Source organism: Typopeltis vanoorti, chromosome 11 (assembly GCF_054136105.1).
Source record: "Typopeltis vanoorti isolate ZY-2024b chromosome 11, IOZ_Tvanoo_1.0, whole genome shotgun sequence".
NCBI classification, from domain to species: Eukaryota; Metazoa; Arthropoda; class Arachnida; order Uropygi; family Thelyphonidae; genus Typopeltis; species Typopeltis vanoorti.
Window position 1 is genome coordinate 120,796,772 of NC_143559.1, and position 17,682 is coordinate 120,814,453.

General features: G+C 38.1%; 1 protein-coding gene across 1 annotated transcript in view; it reads right to left on the reverse strand.

Annotated features, from left to right (window-relative positions):
- LOC150102008 (uncharacterized) overlaps positions 1-15,721 on the reverse strand; it is a 93,237-nt gene extending 77,516 nt beyond the window's left edge. Inside the window, exons 1-2 of the mRNA XM_090400884.1 lie at positions 15,441-15,721; positions 1,763-1,861 (exon numbers count right to left, since the gene is read on the reverse strand). Of these exons, the coding sequence (XP_090257010.1) occupies positions 1,763-1,861; positions 15,441-15,704 (363 nt within the window). The 5' untranslated portion in view covers positions 15,705-15,721. The remainder of the gene's footprint in view (positions 1-1,762; positions 1,862-15,440) is intronic.
- Between the last annotated feature and the right edge of the window lie 1,961 nt (positions 15,722-17,682).

Here is a 17,682-nt window from a genome sequence, read left to right on the forward strand (position 1 = left end):
CAGACCAACTTACTATAAAAAATCTATAACAGACCAATTTACTTTACGGTTGGTTACAATGGAAGACAAAAGCTATACATAACTTCTATTTTATTTAAATACTCTTTTCAATTATTTATTTTTAAAGCATAAACAGCCATGCAAAAGATAACGGCAATACTCTGGTACTGAAAGCAAAGTTTTGTTACAACGTGAAATTTCAAAAAATTGCTAGCAAATGTTATTCACTAATATAATTAGTAGCAAAAATAAAAAAAAAATGGACTTACTGACCAAAACAGCATTTATCTGAGTATCAAAACTGGTAATAATGCATTTACTAAAAAATAACATTTATGGTATGTATATAAAATTTATTCCATAAAAAATTTACAATTATGTTATAAATATGTGTTTCATATGCACGGGATAAACAGATGATAATTCCATTGAAATTATGAGAGACAAGAATGACTAGTTGACTGATATCTTGGATACTGGGATGACTGAAGTTCAGGAACCCACTGCAAAAGTCTGAAGTTAGCCAAGTGGTTAACGTATCCGCTCTCCAGCAAAAAAGGCTGTGGGTTCGAATCCAGCCATGGGCATGTTTATGATTGTCTGTGAAAATACTAGTGGTGGTCGGCGGTAGATGGCGCTGGTGTAGATTATGAAAATAGTTGTGGTTGGTGGAGATGGAGAGTTGTAGAGTGGGTGCAATCTCTCGATGAGTCTTTGGACTCCCTGGAGGTGTCACATAATAATAATAATAAATGCAGCCATAATGAAATGGTCAAGTTGGAATAAGGAGGAAGCAGTGTCATTGTATAAAGCATTGATCAGGCAATATTTCAATTTTTGTACACAAACCCAGTTATATAAATATCTGGGTGATAAGGAAACGTAGTCCAGAGGCAAGTAAATAAGACTGTCTAAGGAGTATGGAATGCTGATTATAAGAGAATAGTAGACAGGAGAAAAGGCGATACAACTGAGAGTATAAATCAGCAACAAATGCTTATCAAATAGATGCAGCAGAAAGATTAAACAGAGCAACAGGCAGGGAGAGGGATGAGAAGTCATTCCTTCCTGGAAGTTGTATAAGAGTGAAAAGTCAAATGTCTGCACAGAAACTGTGAATGACTGGAATACACCACCACTGAATATGTTCAAGGCAAGATAAACAAGATGAGGTATAACGACCAGATGGACCATAGAGAGTTTGGTCTATCACAGTGAGTTTTGTGACTCATTGTAGTAGGAAGTTGATTAATGAACCTTCTCCTACCATTTTACTCCAGTCTTTCTCTCTATCATACGGATGTTCAGTTTCTGCTGCGTACATTTTCTATAAATATTTCCATGGTCGGCATTCATTATAATTTGCATAAGCAATTTTCCCCACCATCTCCACTAAATCAATTGGATCAGAGATAAAAGAACACATATACCTAATATCTGTTTAAAGCATATTTAACGACTTTAATGTCTCTCCATATTTTCGATAGCTGAGCATTTTAATAGCTAGAAGCCTTTCTTGATACAGTGGCACCAAAAAAGAATGCCATGGCTTATCTAATAAGCTATGCTAACTAGAATATGTTTGACAAAAATTTAACTGTCAGAAACAAGGTGTGTGTCTGTTCATTTCTGAACTGTCAGTAAGAAAATGAACATGGGGCTAATAATTTGGCTATATTTCCTACATACACAACTATGACTATATTTATTTATTTATTTGCAGATTTAAAACAACTTATGTAGACGTACAGTAAGTACTTACATGACAGTCATCCACTGTAATATCATGGATTTGGAAATATGGGTTGTGCACTAGACAAGAGGTACTATAGATTACTGTCCAGTCCCACAATGGTAAAAGCTGTCAAAATTCAAGCAATTCAATATTAAGAACTCAAAATGTTAATATTATAAACTTATATAATCCTTTTAGTGCTACTGATTTCACATTTATATGTGTTTGATTCAAAGTTACAATCTTTATCTTTAGTTATCATTAATATTCAGTGCAAGTCATTAAATGGTCATTAAGGATTTCGTGGTTAAGTGAGAACTCAAGTATTTCTGCTTTGTTGATTTTTTTTTTTTTTTTTAAATATGAAAAATGATATACATAGCTAGTTAATGTAAGATGTCAAAACTGCAGATATGTACCTCCCACCCTCAGGGGTGGGAGGTACAGGATATTATGATAACATTATAAGACAAGTTTACATAAACTAACTTCCTATTGACAATATTTTCTCGAAATTAATCTGTTATCTGTCAGGACTAATACTGTCAGCCCTTATATTTCACATCCTTCTAAGGCACTTCTTACTGTATCGATTCACCAAGATCTTGGTCTTCCTCTGGGTCCTTTTCCTGTCATACTAGCAAAAAACACTTATTTTGCTAACCTTTCCTTTACCATTCTGTTTAAGTAACCATACAACCTGAGATTAGCTCTGTTCACACCATCCTGAATGCTAACAATATCAAGTTCTTTCCTAATATCCTCATTTTTAATATGATTCTGTCAACGATGTCGTGTTCATTCCACTAATCTTTCTCAGCACTTTCATATCTGTGGGTCTCCAGTTTTTGATCAAGTGTTTTATTTGTAACTCAGCTATCACGTCCATAAGTTAAAATTGGTTTGAACACTCTTGTATATATACAGCTAGTTTATGTTTTGATTAATTTCTCCCTTATTCCATATAAATTTATTCAGTTTACTTCCTACAATACCAACTTTGCTAATTGCAATTTCCAAATTTAAGTTTGAGGATCAGGAAAAGGCTTATGATAAAAGGTGCCAAGAGCAACCTGTTCAAAACAATATAATTATATGGTGAGAGGTTGGAGAGAGGATATGCTAACCACTCAGACAACCTAGCTAGTTAATATTTTATGTGTTTTGACAGAGATTAATTTTTTCTTCTGCCAATCCTGCCATCATCCATGAAATATTGGAACCTGCAGTACCTTTAGGACAATGATAACATCTTTAATATTTGCTGATGATGCAAAGATTGGGAGTACTTTAAGAAATGATGCTAGTGTTAGCTACCTTTAGAAAGATTTAAATAGGACTTTAGCTTGGTCAGATAAGTTAGGTTGCCATTTAAATGATATTAAGCGCAATACGAAGGTTGTTGAAAAGTTTGGAAAATTTCCAATAGACAGCGACACAATTCGATCATTCATACCAGTGTCGGCACATATCGTCTTTTTCATTATCCCCAGCACAATTTTAGCCACATAGTTCTCGTTTGGCAAACATTTAAAATGACCATGTTCGCATTTTTCATAAAAATGGAGAAAAACAAGTTTCGTGCAGTGATAAAATATTTTTATTTGAAGAAGTGGACGATGGCCATGCAGATCAAAGCTGAGTTAGATGCAGTTCATGGGGGACTATGCACCAGCATTAAAGACTATTTATTTTTGGATAAATGAGTTTAAACATGGTCGTAAGTCCATCAAAGATGAAGCACACTCCGGATGCCCGAATGAGGTCACTACGAAGGAAATGATTGACAAAATCCATAGTATCGTTATGGAAGACTGCTGAGTAAGTGCGTGAGATTGTTGAGATTGTAGGCAGTTCAACTGAATGGATGTATAATATCCTGCATGAAAAATTGCACACGAAATGCACGATGGGTACCACGATTGTTGACTGTCGATCAAAAACTCATGCGAAAAGACATTTCATTGCAGTGTTTGCCAATGTTTAATCGCAATTCGCAGGATTTTTTACATCGATTCATGGCTATAGAAGAAACTTGGATCCACCACTACACACCTGAGTCGAAGCAGTAGTCAAGCAGTGGACAATGTCTGGTAAAAGAGCACTAAAAAAGCAAAGACTGTTTTGTCAGCTGAGAAGGTGATGGCCACTGTTTTTTGGGATTCCCAAGGAATTATCATGATAGACTACTTGGGAAAGGGTAAGACAATAACAGGGGTCTATTATCCATCATTGTTGGACCATTTAAATGAAGAACTGAAGAAAAAACGGCCAAGATTGGTACACAAAAACGTACTCTTTCATCAAGACAATGCACCTCCCACACATCGGCTATTGCAATGGCAAAATTGCACGAATTGAGGTTTGAATTGGTTCTACATCCACCGTATTCTCCGGACTTGGTCCCGTGCGACTTCTTCTTGTTCCCAAACTTAGAAATTTGGCTCGGTGGAAAAAATTTTCTTCAAACGAGGATGTCATCAAGACTATCAATGATGACTATTTTGCACAATTTGACAAATCCTACTTTTTAGATGGGATGAAAAAATTGGAAACTCACTAGACCAAACATGTAGAACTCGATGGAGACTATGTTGAGAAATAAAAATGATTTTTTCCAAAAAAATTTGTTTAAGTTATTTTTTTACCAAAGTTTTCAAACAACTCTCATATGTTCCACAAGGTTGATGAGATTTAGAATCTGTAGGTAATAGTCAAAAGAAACCTTAACTATTGGGGACATTATTATTATTGTTATTATTCTCAGACTTCCATGGAGTCAATGACTCCATGGAAGTCTGAGAATAATAATAATAATCTGCCAACTTGTACCTAAAAATGCATCTAAAAATTATACCTAAATGGCTGAAATGTTTTACATGTTCTATAGGTTCTACTTTCAATGCAAGTTATGTTTTCATTCCTGTACATTCAACCCAGTACAAGGAATTGATCCTGCAGACTTGTACTGGATTTATTTAGTAGCATCACATCATGCACTTTCCTTTATCAACTCAAATATGTGTTTCTCAATATAATGTGCCATTTACACCATATAACTACAGCATTTTAAACAGTTTTGACACCTGTTTCACATGCCTTCTCCTGATCTACAAAACTTAAATATAAATCTTTGTTATATCATTATCGTTATTATTCAGGCCTCCAAGGAGTCAAAAGACTCTTCGAGGGAGGTCCTTCCTAAGACATAAAGTCTGTCAAGACTCATCGAGGGGAGATCCCCCCCTGAGAAACACAAAGTCTATCATACCACTCTTTAAACTCACTGACCGTTCTCGCTCCCAACACTCCATCAGGCAATGCATTCCATGGCTCAACCACCCTCCACACAAAGAAACCACTCCTTACCCTCTTGCTCACAGTTTCCTTTCATAACTTCCAGGGATGGCCTCTTGTCATCACTCCTTCCCGCTGTTCAACCAAGCGAAAGAACTCCCCAGTGTCAACCCTGTAATCACCTCTCAACAGTTTAAAAGTCTCAATCATATCACCTCTCCTTCTTCTATCCACCAAACTCTGCAGTCCACATTCTCTCAGCCGATCCTCATAACTATCCTTGTACAGTCCTGAAACCATCTTTGTCATCCGTCTTTGTATCCTTTCCACAGTTAATTTATCCCCTTCAAATCCTGGGGACCAAATCTGAGAACAATAGTCCAAGTGTGGTCTGATCAGAGACTTATACAACAGAATGATAACCCTCTTATCTCTGCAGGTCAGTGTCCTTCTCATAATAGCAGCAATCCTCTGTGTTACCTTCACCACCTTTGCAATATGTCCCCTAAACTTCAGGTTTCTATCAATCATCAACCCCAGATCTCTTGTCTCCCCTACTTCCTCCAGTATAACTCCTCCCATAGAGTATGCAGCATCCCATCAATGTTTCCCAAACCTCAAGACCTTACATTTTGCTGCATTAAACTGAGACCCCCATTCATTTGCCCATCTATCTAGCTTATTTAAATCCTCTTGCAGGGCTACCACATCTGCACTATTACTAATAATCCTTCCCAGCTTCGCATCATCTGCAAACAACTGAATATCCCCCTGCAATCCACTGGCTATGTCATTGATATAAAGGTTAAACAATATAGGTCTTAGTACTGAGCCCTGTGGGACTCCACTTGTAACCCTCTGCCTCCTGGAAACTGCTCCACCATACACAACTCTCTGATACCTATCAGACAGCCAATCCTGAATCCAGTTGACCAATCTGACATCCAGACCCATGTGCTGCAACTTAAATATCAGCTTATCATGTGGCACCCTGTCAAATGCCTTTGCCAAGTCTAAGAAAATTGCAGTATATGCCTTTCCCTCATCTAATGTTCTTGAAACTTTATTATAAAAGGCTAGCATATTCCTAAAATAAGAGCGTGCTTTCACAAATCCATGTTGATTCTCACAGATAACATTACCCTCATCTGCCCAATGCTGTATACGGTCCCTCACTACTTTCTCCAAGATCTTAACAACTACTGATGACGTCGATGATTTTTCAACTATTTCTCTTAAAAGTTAAAATCTGATCCTGACAACCTCTATTTGGCATGAACCCAGCTTGCTCTTCTACAACCTTCCCTTCCATGATTTTTTTTAGCCTCTTCTGAAGTATATATGCATTCAGCATCATTCCCTTTTTTTTTTTATAAATAGGTACTATGAGAGCTCTAACCCAATCATTCAGAATTCAACCCTCTCCCTCTGGCCAGGCCTTCTGAATTATGCAGCATAGCCACTGTAAAACTTTTAATAGCTCCATATTTGAGCATCTCTTGTTCTATTCTTCGCCCTCCCCATTCTATGAAAAATCTCTTCCATGTCAACCTAATAACAACCCCTGATTAGCTTATATGTCTCAATCATATCCCCCCCCCCTCATCCTCCTATTCACAAGGCTTTGCAACTTTGCAACAATAATCCATATGAGGCCTGATCAAGGCCTCATATGATATCCTGCAGTACACTATTAGTGACCCACTAGTGTATATGGGAGTGCAGTATCTTTCAGAATACTGCACTCCCATATACAACTTTCTGATACCTATCTGACAGACATCGCTGATCCAACTCAGAAGTCTGTTATCCAATCTCATCTGTTTCGATTTATTTACGAGCTTGTTGTGTGGCAGTCTATCAAAAGCTTTTGCAAAATCCAAGTACAACACTGTATATGCATCTCCCCTGTCCAAAGTATTTGTCACCTTGTTATAGTACATAAGTAAGTTAGTGAAACATAATCTCCCCTTAGCAAACCCATGCTGATAACCACAGAGAATACTGCAGTTATCAATCCATTTCTGTATCCTATTTCTCACCAATCTCTCCAGTACCTTCACCACAACTCCAGATATACAGACCAGCCTATAATTTGAAGCTACACTCTTATCACCACCTTTATGCAGTGGAACAATTTTAACTCTCCTTTCACTCCCTTGAAACTTGTGCTGTTGTAAGACTTGTATTAAAAAGTCACGCCTTATTGACATCAAATTTTTATTTCCTCAAATATCCCTGCTCACTCACAATTAAGCCATCTTCTCCAATGTTACTGGAAGCAGTTGAAAATTACTGGAAGTAACAAAACTAAACAGTGAGAGAGTTGCGATAGTGAGTCTGTTGCCACAGTATGACAGAGTAGTGCTGAGAAGGAGGGATAAAATAGTGAATGACTCGATGTGTAGGTTATGCAGGAGGAGTGATGTGGAGTTTGTGAATGTGTGGAGGGAGTTTGATGGGTGAAAGGACTTATACAAGAAGGATGGTTTGCATCTGAATGGATTCGGTGTTCAGAGACTGGGAAAAGTGTTGTCGAATGAGGTGCAAGTGGATGTGTAGAATCAGGGAAACTATGGCTTTTAGGAGTGAGTAAGCTGTTGAAGCTACAGACATCAGTAAGGTAGTTGAGTATAAGAATGTTATAATATGCCTAAGTTAGTACAACTGGTAACAAACCAAAATGGGATAGTGAGTATAAAGCATCAGGATAATAGTGGGCTTAGGGGGCTTTTGCACTTTATGTACACTAATGCCAGAAGAATTTGGAACAAGCAGGAGGAATATTTGGCACTGGCTGGTTCATCCTGGCCAAAGATTACTGGCATTAGTGAGACATGGCTAACAGAAGATAATATAGTTAGTGCGATACAATGTGAAGAGTATAGTGTGTTCAGGGGGGATAGAGAGAAAAGTATGGGGAGAGGAGCGTTACTGATGATAACCGATGAACTGCAACCAAAGAGAGTAAAAGTTCACCTGCAGGCGAGTGAAAATAGCACATTTGAGGGTAACTGGTATGAAATTGAGGTGAGCAGAACAAAATATACAGTTGGATGCTACTATAGGCCATATTGTTTAATCTTAGTCTCAGCTCTGGGGTTAGTCCTGAAGGGATGGAAAGAGGAGGAAAATATTCCATTGCATAAAGGAAGCTCCAAGACTGATGTAGCAAATTACTGACCAGTCCTGATATGCTCTTGACCAAGTATTGGAGAAGTTGGTCAAGAGCAAAATACAGGAATGGATACATGGAAATGGGATATTGTATGGGGGGGAGGGACAGCATGGTTTTGTGAAGGGAGGTCATTCCTTAGTAACTTGCTCACATTTTATAATAATTGCAGAGATAAAATACCATGACAGCTGAATTGGATAAAGGTAATGGGTTTTACAGTGATACTGCTGGACTTTGCAAAGTCCTTTGACAGGATACCACATGGCATTCTAATCAGTAAACTACAGCACATGCAGATGGATATAGTGTTGGTGAGATGAATAGGAGGGTGGTTGATGGAGAGATATCAGAAAGTAGTTTATTCAGGAGTAGAGTCCAAAAGAAGGCCTGTAACTAGTGGCATGCTGCAGTGTTCTATTCTTGGACTGCTACTGTTTAATTTGTTCATTAACGATATAGGAAAGGATCTGAGAGGAACTGTTCAGATTCAGTTATTTGCTGATGATTCAAAGTTGGGTAGAGCAATAGTGAATACACACGATGTCAAAATTTTGCAGGATGATTTGGGTAGATTTGCAGACTGGGCGAGGAGAATGGATGTCAGTTTAATGTTGCAAAGTGTAAGGTTATGCATTTTGGGGTGAAAAGATTACCAGCTATATATCACATTGGTGGAACTGTACTCCAGGAAATTGACAAAGCTAGAGACTTGGCTTTGGAGTACAGTTCCACCAATGTGGTATACAGCTGTTAATCTTCATCATCATCATCATCAAATTCCTGCCATGTACCCTCAAGGGGTGTACAGGATATGATAGTACTACATGAAAAACATTACATCATTACTAACTTCCTATCTACAATTTTCCTCCAAATCAGTATGTTACTTGTCAAGACTCCAACATTATCAGATCTTATATTTCTGTTGTCTAAGGCACTTTGTACTGTATCAATCCACCTATATCTTGGTCTTCCTCTGGGTCGTTTTGCTGCCAACTTGGCAGAGAACACTTGTTTTGCTAATCTTTCTTCACCCATTCTGTTTAAGTGACCATACCACCTGAGATTAGCTCTGCTAACACATTCCTGGATGCTGACAATGTCAAGTTCTTTCCAAATATCCTCATTTTTAATATGATATTGCCATTGATGCCATCTGTTCATGCCTATAATTTTCTCAGGACTCTCATATCTGAGATCTCTAGTCTTTGGTCAAGTGTTTTACTTCTGACCCAGCTCTCAGATCCATAAGTTTAAACTGGTTTAAACACTATCTTATATACAGTTAATTTAGTGTTCCGACTGATTTCTCTCTTATTCTTTTGGTAACCTTTCTTGCTTTCTCTAATCTTGCTGGTAATCTTTTCACCCCAAAATGCATAACCTTACACTTTGCTACAAGCTGTGTGCATCCCATCCTAAACTTTAAGTGGCTAAAGCAGCTCATCAGATCACTTGGTTACTGAAAAATACTTTGATGAGCAGAGACAAGCAGGTTACTGTTCCTCTTTACTGAGCCTTCATAAGATCCCATCTTGACTAATGCATGCAGATCTAGGTGCCAGGGTTTCTTGGTGATGAGGAGGAGGTGGAAGATCCAGAGGAGAGTGACCAAGATTATTATTATTATTATTATTATTCAGGCCTCCATGGAGTCAAAAGACTCATCGTAGGAGGTCCTTTCTAGAAACACCAGTCTATCAAGACTCATTGAGGGATGTCCCTCCTAGGAAACACAAAGTCTATCATACCACTCTTTTAAAACATTGACTGTTCTCACCCTCACCACTCCATCAGGCAATGCATTCCATGGTTCGACCACCCTCCATGCAAAGAAATCACTCCTCACCCTCTTGTTCACAGTTTCCTTTTGTAACTTCTAGGGATGGCCCCTTGCCATGACTCCTTCCCGCTGTTCAACCAAGTGAAAGAACTCCCCAGTGTCAACCCTGTAACCACCTCTCAACAGTTTAAAAGTCAATCATATCACCTCTCCTTCTTCCATCCACCAAACTTTGCAGTCCACACTCCCTCAGCCGATCCTCATAACTAACATTGTACAGTCCTGACACCATCTTTGTTATCCGCCTTTGTACCCTTTCCGCAGTTAATTTATCCCCTTCAAATCCTGGGAACCAGATCTGAGAACAAAGTCTAAGTGTGGTCTGATCAGAGTCTTATACAATGGAATGATAACCATTTTATCAGAGATAAAATTGGTGGCAGATGGTAGCAGGTGGAGAAGATGGTAGCAGGTCTATGGAATGAACCTTACAAGAACAGGTTGAAGATATCTGAATTACAGAAACTGGTTGATAGGTGGAAAAGGGGTGATATGATTGAGACATAAATTACTGAGCGGTTTACAAGATTAATTCAGAGGAAATTTCTCAGAACAGATATGTTGGTGGGAGAACTAATGCCATTCATGGAAAGTGAGTAAGAGTGTAGTTAGCAAGGGTGTTAGAACTAAGTTTTTTGCTTGGAGGATGGTGATTGAGTGGATTAGGTTGCCAGAGTCTGTTGTGTGTGCCGTGACTGTGAATGAGTTCAAAGCAAAGTATGGTAGATACTGTGCAAATGTTGGATAGTTCTTGATATGATGTTTAGGGCCTCCCTCAATGAGTCAAAGGACTACTTGAAGTTGTCCATAATAATAAGAATATGTCCTCTAGACTTTTGTTCCCCATGATTCCACCCTGCTCAGGATGAAACATCCTTATAAATTGATCACTGAATACCTCAACAATGTCTTCTGCAGCAGTTACCATTCTACCACTTTCATCGATTAACTTCTTACCATGATCATTCTTGTTTCTACTTGCCACATATCTAAAAAACTCTCTAGGTTTTTCTTCGCCTGATTTGCCAATTTCTGTTCATACTCTACTTTTGTTTTCCTTACTAACTGATTCACTCTCCTGGCTTGTTTTCTACACTCTTCATGTGACTGATTATTACTATTATTCATCTTGTACTTCCTCCAAAGTACTTTCTTTTTCCAGATTTCATGCTTAAGCTCCACATTCATCCATTTTACAGCTACGTTATTCAGCCTTTTGGCCTTCGGAATACGTTCGCACATTGATGCTGTTATGTATTTCTTTGTCAGTTCCCATGCAACATTTATTTCCTTACTGCTCAACTCCTCCTTCCATGTTATAGCTACAAGTTGTCTCCTAAGTTTGTCATAATAACCAGCCTTATAATTCCACATATATCCTTTCCTCACAAAAGTCTGCATATGACTAGCCACAACACAGGTGATTACTTCATGATCACTTTCACCAACTGGAGGAATGTGTGAAACCTCTCTCACAATCACATCCTCTGATGAAATGATTAGATGTAAAAATCTTGATTCTCGCATGCCCTCCTTTACATACTGCCTGATAGTTTTCTCCCAAGAACTCGAGAAATTCATTTTCCTTATTCCCAAATGCTATCTCTTCATTATAATCTATACCACCATAATTAAAATCACCCATAATAATTACCCTTCCTTTTTTCACTAATCCAAGTTGTTTATACATTTTATCACCACAACCCTCCACATTCCTTGGCCTATAGAAACATCCAACTAAATATGTCTTCCTGTCAGCCTCCACACATTACACCACACTGCCTCATAACCATTGCCAATAGTTCCCTCTTTCATGTCTACTTTATGTGGACATAATTCCCCTGCTATCATCAGCAGCACATCACCTCCCTCTTGTCCTTTCTATCCTCGTGAAAAATACTGTATCCTTCAATTTCTGTTCCATTAGAATATCATCATTCAACCATGTTTAACTTCTTCCAATGATTTTGGGGTGAATAAACTCAATCAGTGAAACCATTTCATCTCCCTTATTTCTAATACTTCTGGCATTTGTTAACAAACACAGTAATTCATTTTTAGATCTATAACCAGTCCTATTCAAGACACTTGTTGGTTGTGATTTCTCCACCACACCTACCCAATCACCTTTATCACCACTTACCACACACATCTGCTCATAATGTCTTTATGTTGGAGGTTTAACGGATTTTTTACAACACTCAAAAAGAATTAAATTAGAATTTAATACTTCCTATATTTCGTCCTAGTCACTAGGACATCTACGGGGATTACAAAAACAATTAATGTAGCATGCACACAAAAACTTACAATACTAAGCCCAACCACGTGGGTGACACTAAAGTCCTATCTAGGTGGAGCGCCCTCTAAGGGCAGTAGTAGGTGGCCTGGAATGTAAGGTGGGACCTCTGGTGATGAGTGTTTCCCAAATCTTCGGAAGCTTAATGCAACCGTATTTGTTAAGATTTGGTTGGTTTCTGAGAGCTGCTACTGCTTCTAAGAAAAGTCTGGTGGAGCATGGTGGTTTTCTTCCATGATACTCTGTGGGTGGTGTCCAAAACATGGTCAGCCAAGCCTGAATGGCCATAGTTGTGTTTAATGATGTACGACTTGTGTTCCTCCAGGCGGATGGATGCTGATCTGCCTGTCTGTCCAAAGTACGCAAGCTTACAGGAACAGGGTACTTTGTAAACTCCAGGCAGAGAGAGAGGAGGGAGCTGATCTTTCATAGAACGGATAAGGGTAGCAAGTTTGCAGTAGGGCTTATATGCTGTGTGTAGGTTATACTTTTTTAGTATCTTGGCTATTTTTTCCGAAGTGCCCTGGATGTAGGGTATGGTGATGGCATTTTTAAAATCTTGTTGACGAGAGGGACGGGGAATGGGGGAGGAATTGATTATTTTTTTGATACTGTGTTCGCTGTAGTCATTGGAGAGGAAAGTTCTGTGTATGTGGTTAAGCTCAGTAGTGAGGGCAGTTTCACTGGAACAAAGATTGTGGACTCTCTTGGTAAGGGTTTTAATGATGCCATATTGTTGTGAGGGGTGGTGGTGGGAGAGTTTGTGACTGTATCTGCCTGTGTGTGTGGGTTTTCTGTATACAGTGAAGGCAAGTGTATTATTAGGCAGGCGTGTGACTAAGGTGTCTAGGAAGGGTAAACAATTGTTCTTTTCCTTTTCCATAGTAAACTGGATTCTTGGATGTAGGCTATTGAGATGACCGAGGAAGGAGTCTAACGTGTCTGGGCCATGAGGCCAAATGGAGAACACATCATCTACATATCTTAGCCAGATAGAAGGTTTGAGTGGGGCTGAGTCTATGGCTCGTTTTTCGAAATCTTCCATATAGAAATTGGCAAGGGGGGGTGAGAGGAGGGAACCCATGGCAGTTCCTTCTATCTGCTTGTAGATTTTGTTATTCCAAGAGAAATACCCAGAGTTGATGGCAAAGGAAAAGAGATCTAAGATGTCATCTTAGATCTCTCAGAAACCAACCAAATCTTAACAAATACGGTTGCATTAAGCTTCCGAAGATTTGGGAAACACTCATCACCAGAGGTCCCACCTTACATTCCAGGCCACCTACTACGCCCTTAGAGGGCGCTCCACCTAGATAGGACTCTAGTAGTAAGACTTATACGTTGGTTAGACATAACTGGTAATTAATTTACGGAATTCACAACGCATATGAAGTATATTAATTAAAGATACTTTAATGAATCACTTCTATATTTCGGCAATGTCACATTGCCATCTTCGGGAACATAAAGATATGGTATGTGCACTAAGGAACAAAGCAAATGAGGAAGAAAGTAATAAACTAATTCTGTTCCTAAAGTCCTAATGGTGTCCTCTTGCGGGCTAATTTGGTAGTCTTGGCCGTTGGGCTGAAGTTCTCATAATGAAAGTCTCCCAAATTTGGGGCAGTTTCATGCACCCAAATTTGTTGAGGTCAGGAACGTTTTTTAGAGCTGCTGAAGATTCTTTGAACAATCTTTCGTATTTAAACTTGCTGCAATGGATTATTTTTGTTTTCTTCCAACGAATTTTATGGTGGGTATCTAAGGCATGGTCTGCCAACCCAGAGCGGCTGTACTGGTGAAACCGGATGTAGTCTTGGTGTTCTGAAATCCTGATATTTGTTGTTCTGCCTGTTTGGCCAAAGTAGGACAATTTGCAGCTGCAAGGGACCTGGTATACACCAGGTAGGTCTAGGGGAAGTGGTTGGTCTTTGGTAGAGCGGATAAGGGATGCCAACTTTTTATATGGTCTGTAACAGGAAGTAAGGTCATATTTTTTGAGGATATTAGTTATTTTTTCAGAGGTGCCCTGGATGTAGGGGATAGTGATAGACTTGGTGTAGTCTTTATTGTGGAGGGGGGGAGGGGGGTTGTGGTTATTAGGTTTTAGTATTTTTTGGATTTTTTTGGGGTTATAGCCATTGGCTAAGAAAGTGTTGAGGATGTGGTTTAGTTCAATAGTCAGGGCCTTGTCATCTGAGCAGATTAATTTAATTCCTTAGTGCACATACCATATCTTTATGTTCCCGAAGATGGCAATGTGACATTGCCGAAATATAGAAGTGATTCATTAAAGTATCTTTAATTAATATACTTCATATGCGTTGTGAATTCCGTAAATTAATTACCAGTTAAGTCTAGATAGGACTTTAGTGTCACCCACGTGGTTGGGCTTAGTATTCCTAGGACGAAATATAGGAAGTGTTAAATTCTAATTTAATTCTTTTTGAGTGTTGTAAAAAATCCATTAAATCTCCAACATAATGTCCTCACAGCACTTAAGCCTCTACACAAGAGCTCATAATGTCTGCATGTCATACCAACAGGTTTCTTCAAATTTTAAAAGAACAGATTCATTTATTCATTTGATATTATAATTCAGAATAATAATGCCATTACAATAATACAGTGATCTCTCAATTATCTGACCTTCAATTAACTGAAACTTCACTGAAATCAACTGGTTCAAAGCCAGCTTGGTTGGCAGAGTGGTTAATGTATCCGCTCTCCAGTCTAAAAGGCTGTAGGTTCGAATCCTGCCATGAGCATGGATGTTTGTGATTGTCTGTGAAAATACTAGTGGTTGTGGTTGGCAGTAGATGATGTGGTTCACTGTAGTTGGTGGATTTAGTGCTGGAGATGGAGAGCTGTAGAGTAGGTGCCCTCTCTCGATGAGTCTTTGAATTCCTTGGAGGTGTCATGTAATAATAATAATAATTAATTGTGTCAAATGACTTCTGATATAGTATGGAACAAATTAGTTAACCAATCATTCAATTATTTGACTAGCAAACCAATTTCTAACTGCATTTAGATAACTGAGCAATTATTGTATCAAAATTCATATTTAATTATAAAAATATTTTACCTTAAACAACAGAAATCGTCCATACATGCATACCCTTCGATGCACTGGTTCAACAGACAGTAGAAACCCGAGGGCAATCATAAGAACAACAACAGTGCTTGCTAATTTGAATTTCTTTTTTACCTTTTCTACTTTAACAGGATGCAACAGAGGGGAAGCTTTTTTCTCTATCTCTTCTGGTGAGAGACCAGCTTGCAAACAATACTCATAAACTGTATAGATTTCTTTCTCAATTTGTTTCAAAGTAATATCTGCTGAAACCATTGTCTTCCAGACTTAAGTCCCCTGAAAATGACACAGTACATAGATGTTTCTTATTTAAAATTACTTAGGAATAATCCAAAAGAAAAACAAGTTTATGTTTCAAAAGGAAGCAATTACTGGCTAGTAAAGAAAAGCAAATGTGTTACCAAATGTTAATTATATTGATATCTTACCTTAAACACAGAAATCATCTATACACAAATATCCTTCCGTGAACTGGGTTCAGCAGAAGGCAACAGAAACCCAAGGGAATATCTGCTTTTGGGTAGGTCTTAGTAACCTACAATTGTAGCTCAGTCATAAAAGCTACTGCTTGCTTACTGCACAGGTTGATGGTTCAAATCCCATGAATGTTGTCAAAAGCCTGCTCTGGAGGAGCTTGTATAGTGCCTTGAGTTTATAAGATTTTTTTTTTTTTTTTTTTTTTTTTTTTTTTTAAGTGTATTCACACTTTTCCTATGTAGGAGATTTACAGGAGCATAAACATGAATAGTACTTTCTTCATTAAAAAAAAGAAGAAAAAGATCACCTTCATTGCTATCTAATATCCTGCTAATTTCAAATTCGAAAAATATAAAATAAAAAATCTTACCAAAAAAAAAATCTTACCAAAAAAAAATCACTTCCATATCCATTTCACCAGCATCCAATATGGACCACAATTTAGAAACATCATGCTGATCCAATCTCAATTCTGAATGATCTTAAACCAGCTACAGTAACTACTCTCACTTGACATTACAATGGTGCTAAGTGGGATGACCTCCAGGACTTATACTTTCCATAAATAGACTGCTGTGTCCATTCTTCTGATCAAAACAATTGCTCTGGTTAAGTTACTAAAATTCCTTCTACCACAAGCACCTGAGTATTTGTACAGTGATAAAAAAATACTAGCTGTGGCAGTGGAAAGCAGTAGATGGCGCTGAAGGTGATGATTGGCAATAGAGGTTCGGTGTAGTGGTGGAGACAGAGACTTGTACAATAGGTGTCCTCCCGCGATGAGTCTTCGGACTCCTTGGAGGTGTCACGAATAATAATAATAAAAATAATAATAATAATAATAATAATAATAATAATAATATTTTATGGCACAGAATGGTAAATTTTGATTTCTCTCTTTTTAATCTTCAATATTTTTAGCTTCCCTTGCTGCATTCGGTTGCATTCATTCTATACTGTTCAAATTCTGAAAATCAGATGCCTTAACCCTAAAGCTTGATTTTTTGCAGTTCAACTACCCAAATAATATGTCTTCCCTGGTAACTTCAATGTCCATAGCTCACTGATCAAGATGGAAGAGATGTTGAGGTATTTATTGCAAGCAATGATCTAATGCAAATTTCCCATGTAACAACTAGAATATCAGATGACATTCTCGCATTCTTTCTTAACCAGGTTTCCTTCTGCAGAGGTCACCTCTCCTCTCAGTAACTCAGACCATAACCTTGTGATATTTTCCTCTCCCTATGAATACATTTTTCACAGCTACTTTCAACTTCACATCCTTTGATATTACAACGGTGCTAAGTGGGATGACCTCCAGGACTTCTACTTTATATAAATAGACTGCTGTGTCCATTCTTCTGATCCAAACAATTGCTCTGGTTAAGTTACAGAAATTATCTTCACTGAAATAAAGGTCTCATTCCATTCAGAATTGTACCCAATGCTCAACCCTTAGTTTTCTAACAATACAGTTTTCTTGGACTGCTTTAGTACAAACAGTCCAAGCAAAAAAATTCAGCATACGGCAAATGGATTGCGATAAAAACTTTAGCTTTATTCTTAGTCTAAACCAAAGCATAACTAAATCCAAATCTGATTCTGAAAGAGCTCAGAATCAGATTTGGCACATACAAAATCCACTTTTTTGTATGTGACACTTGTCACATACAAAGTCCTTTACAAAGACCTTTGCTCAACTATATGCCCACTTCTCTCTGTCATCCAGATGGCATTATTGTAACATCTGAAG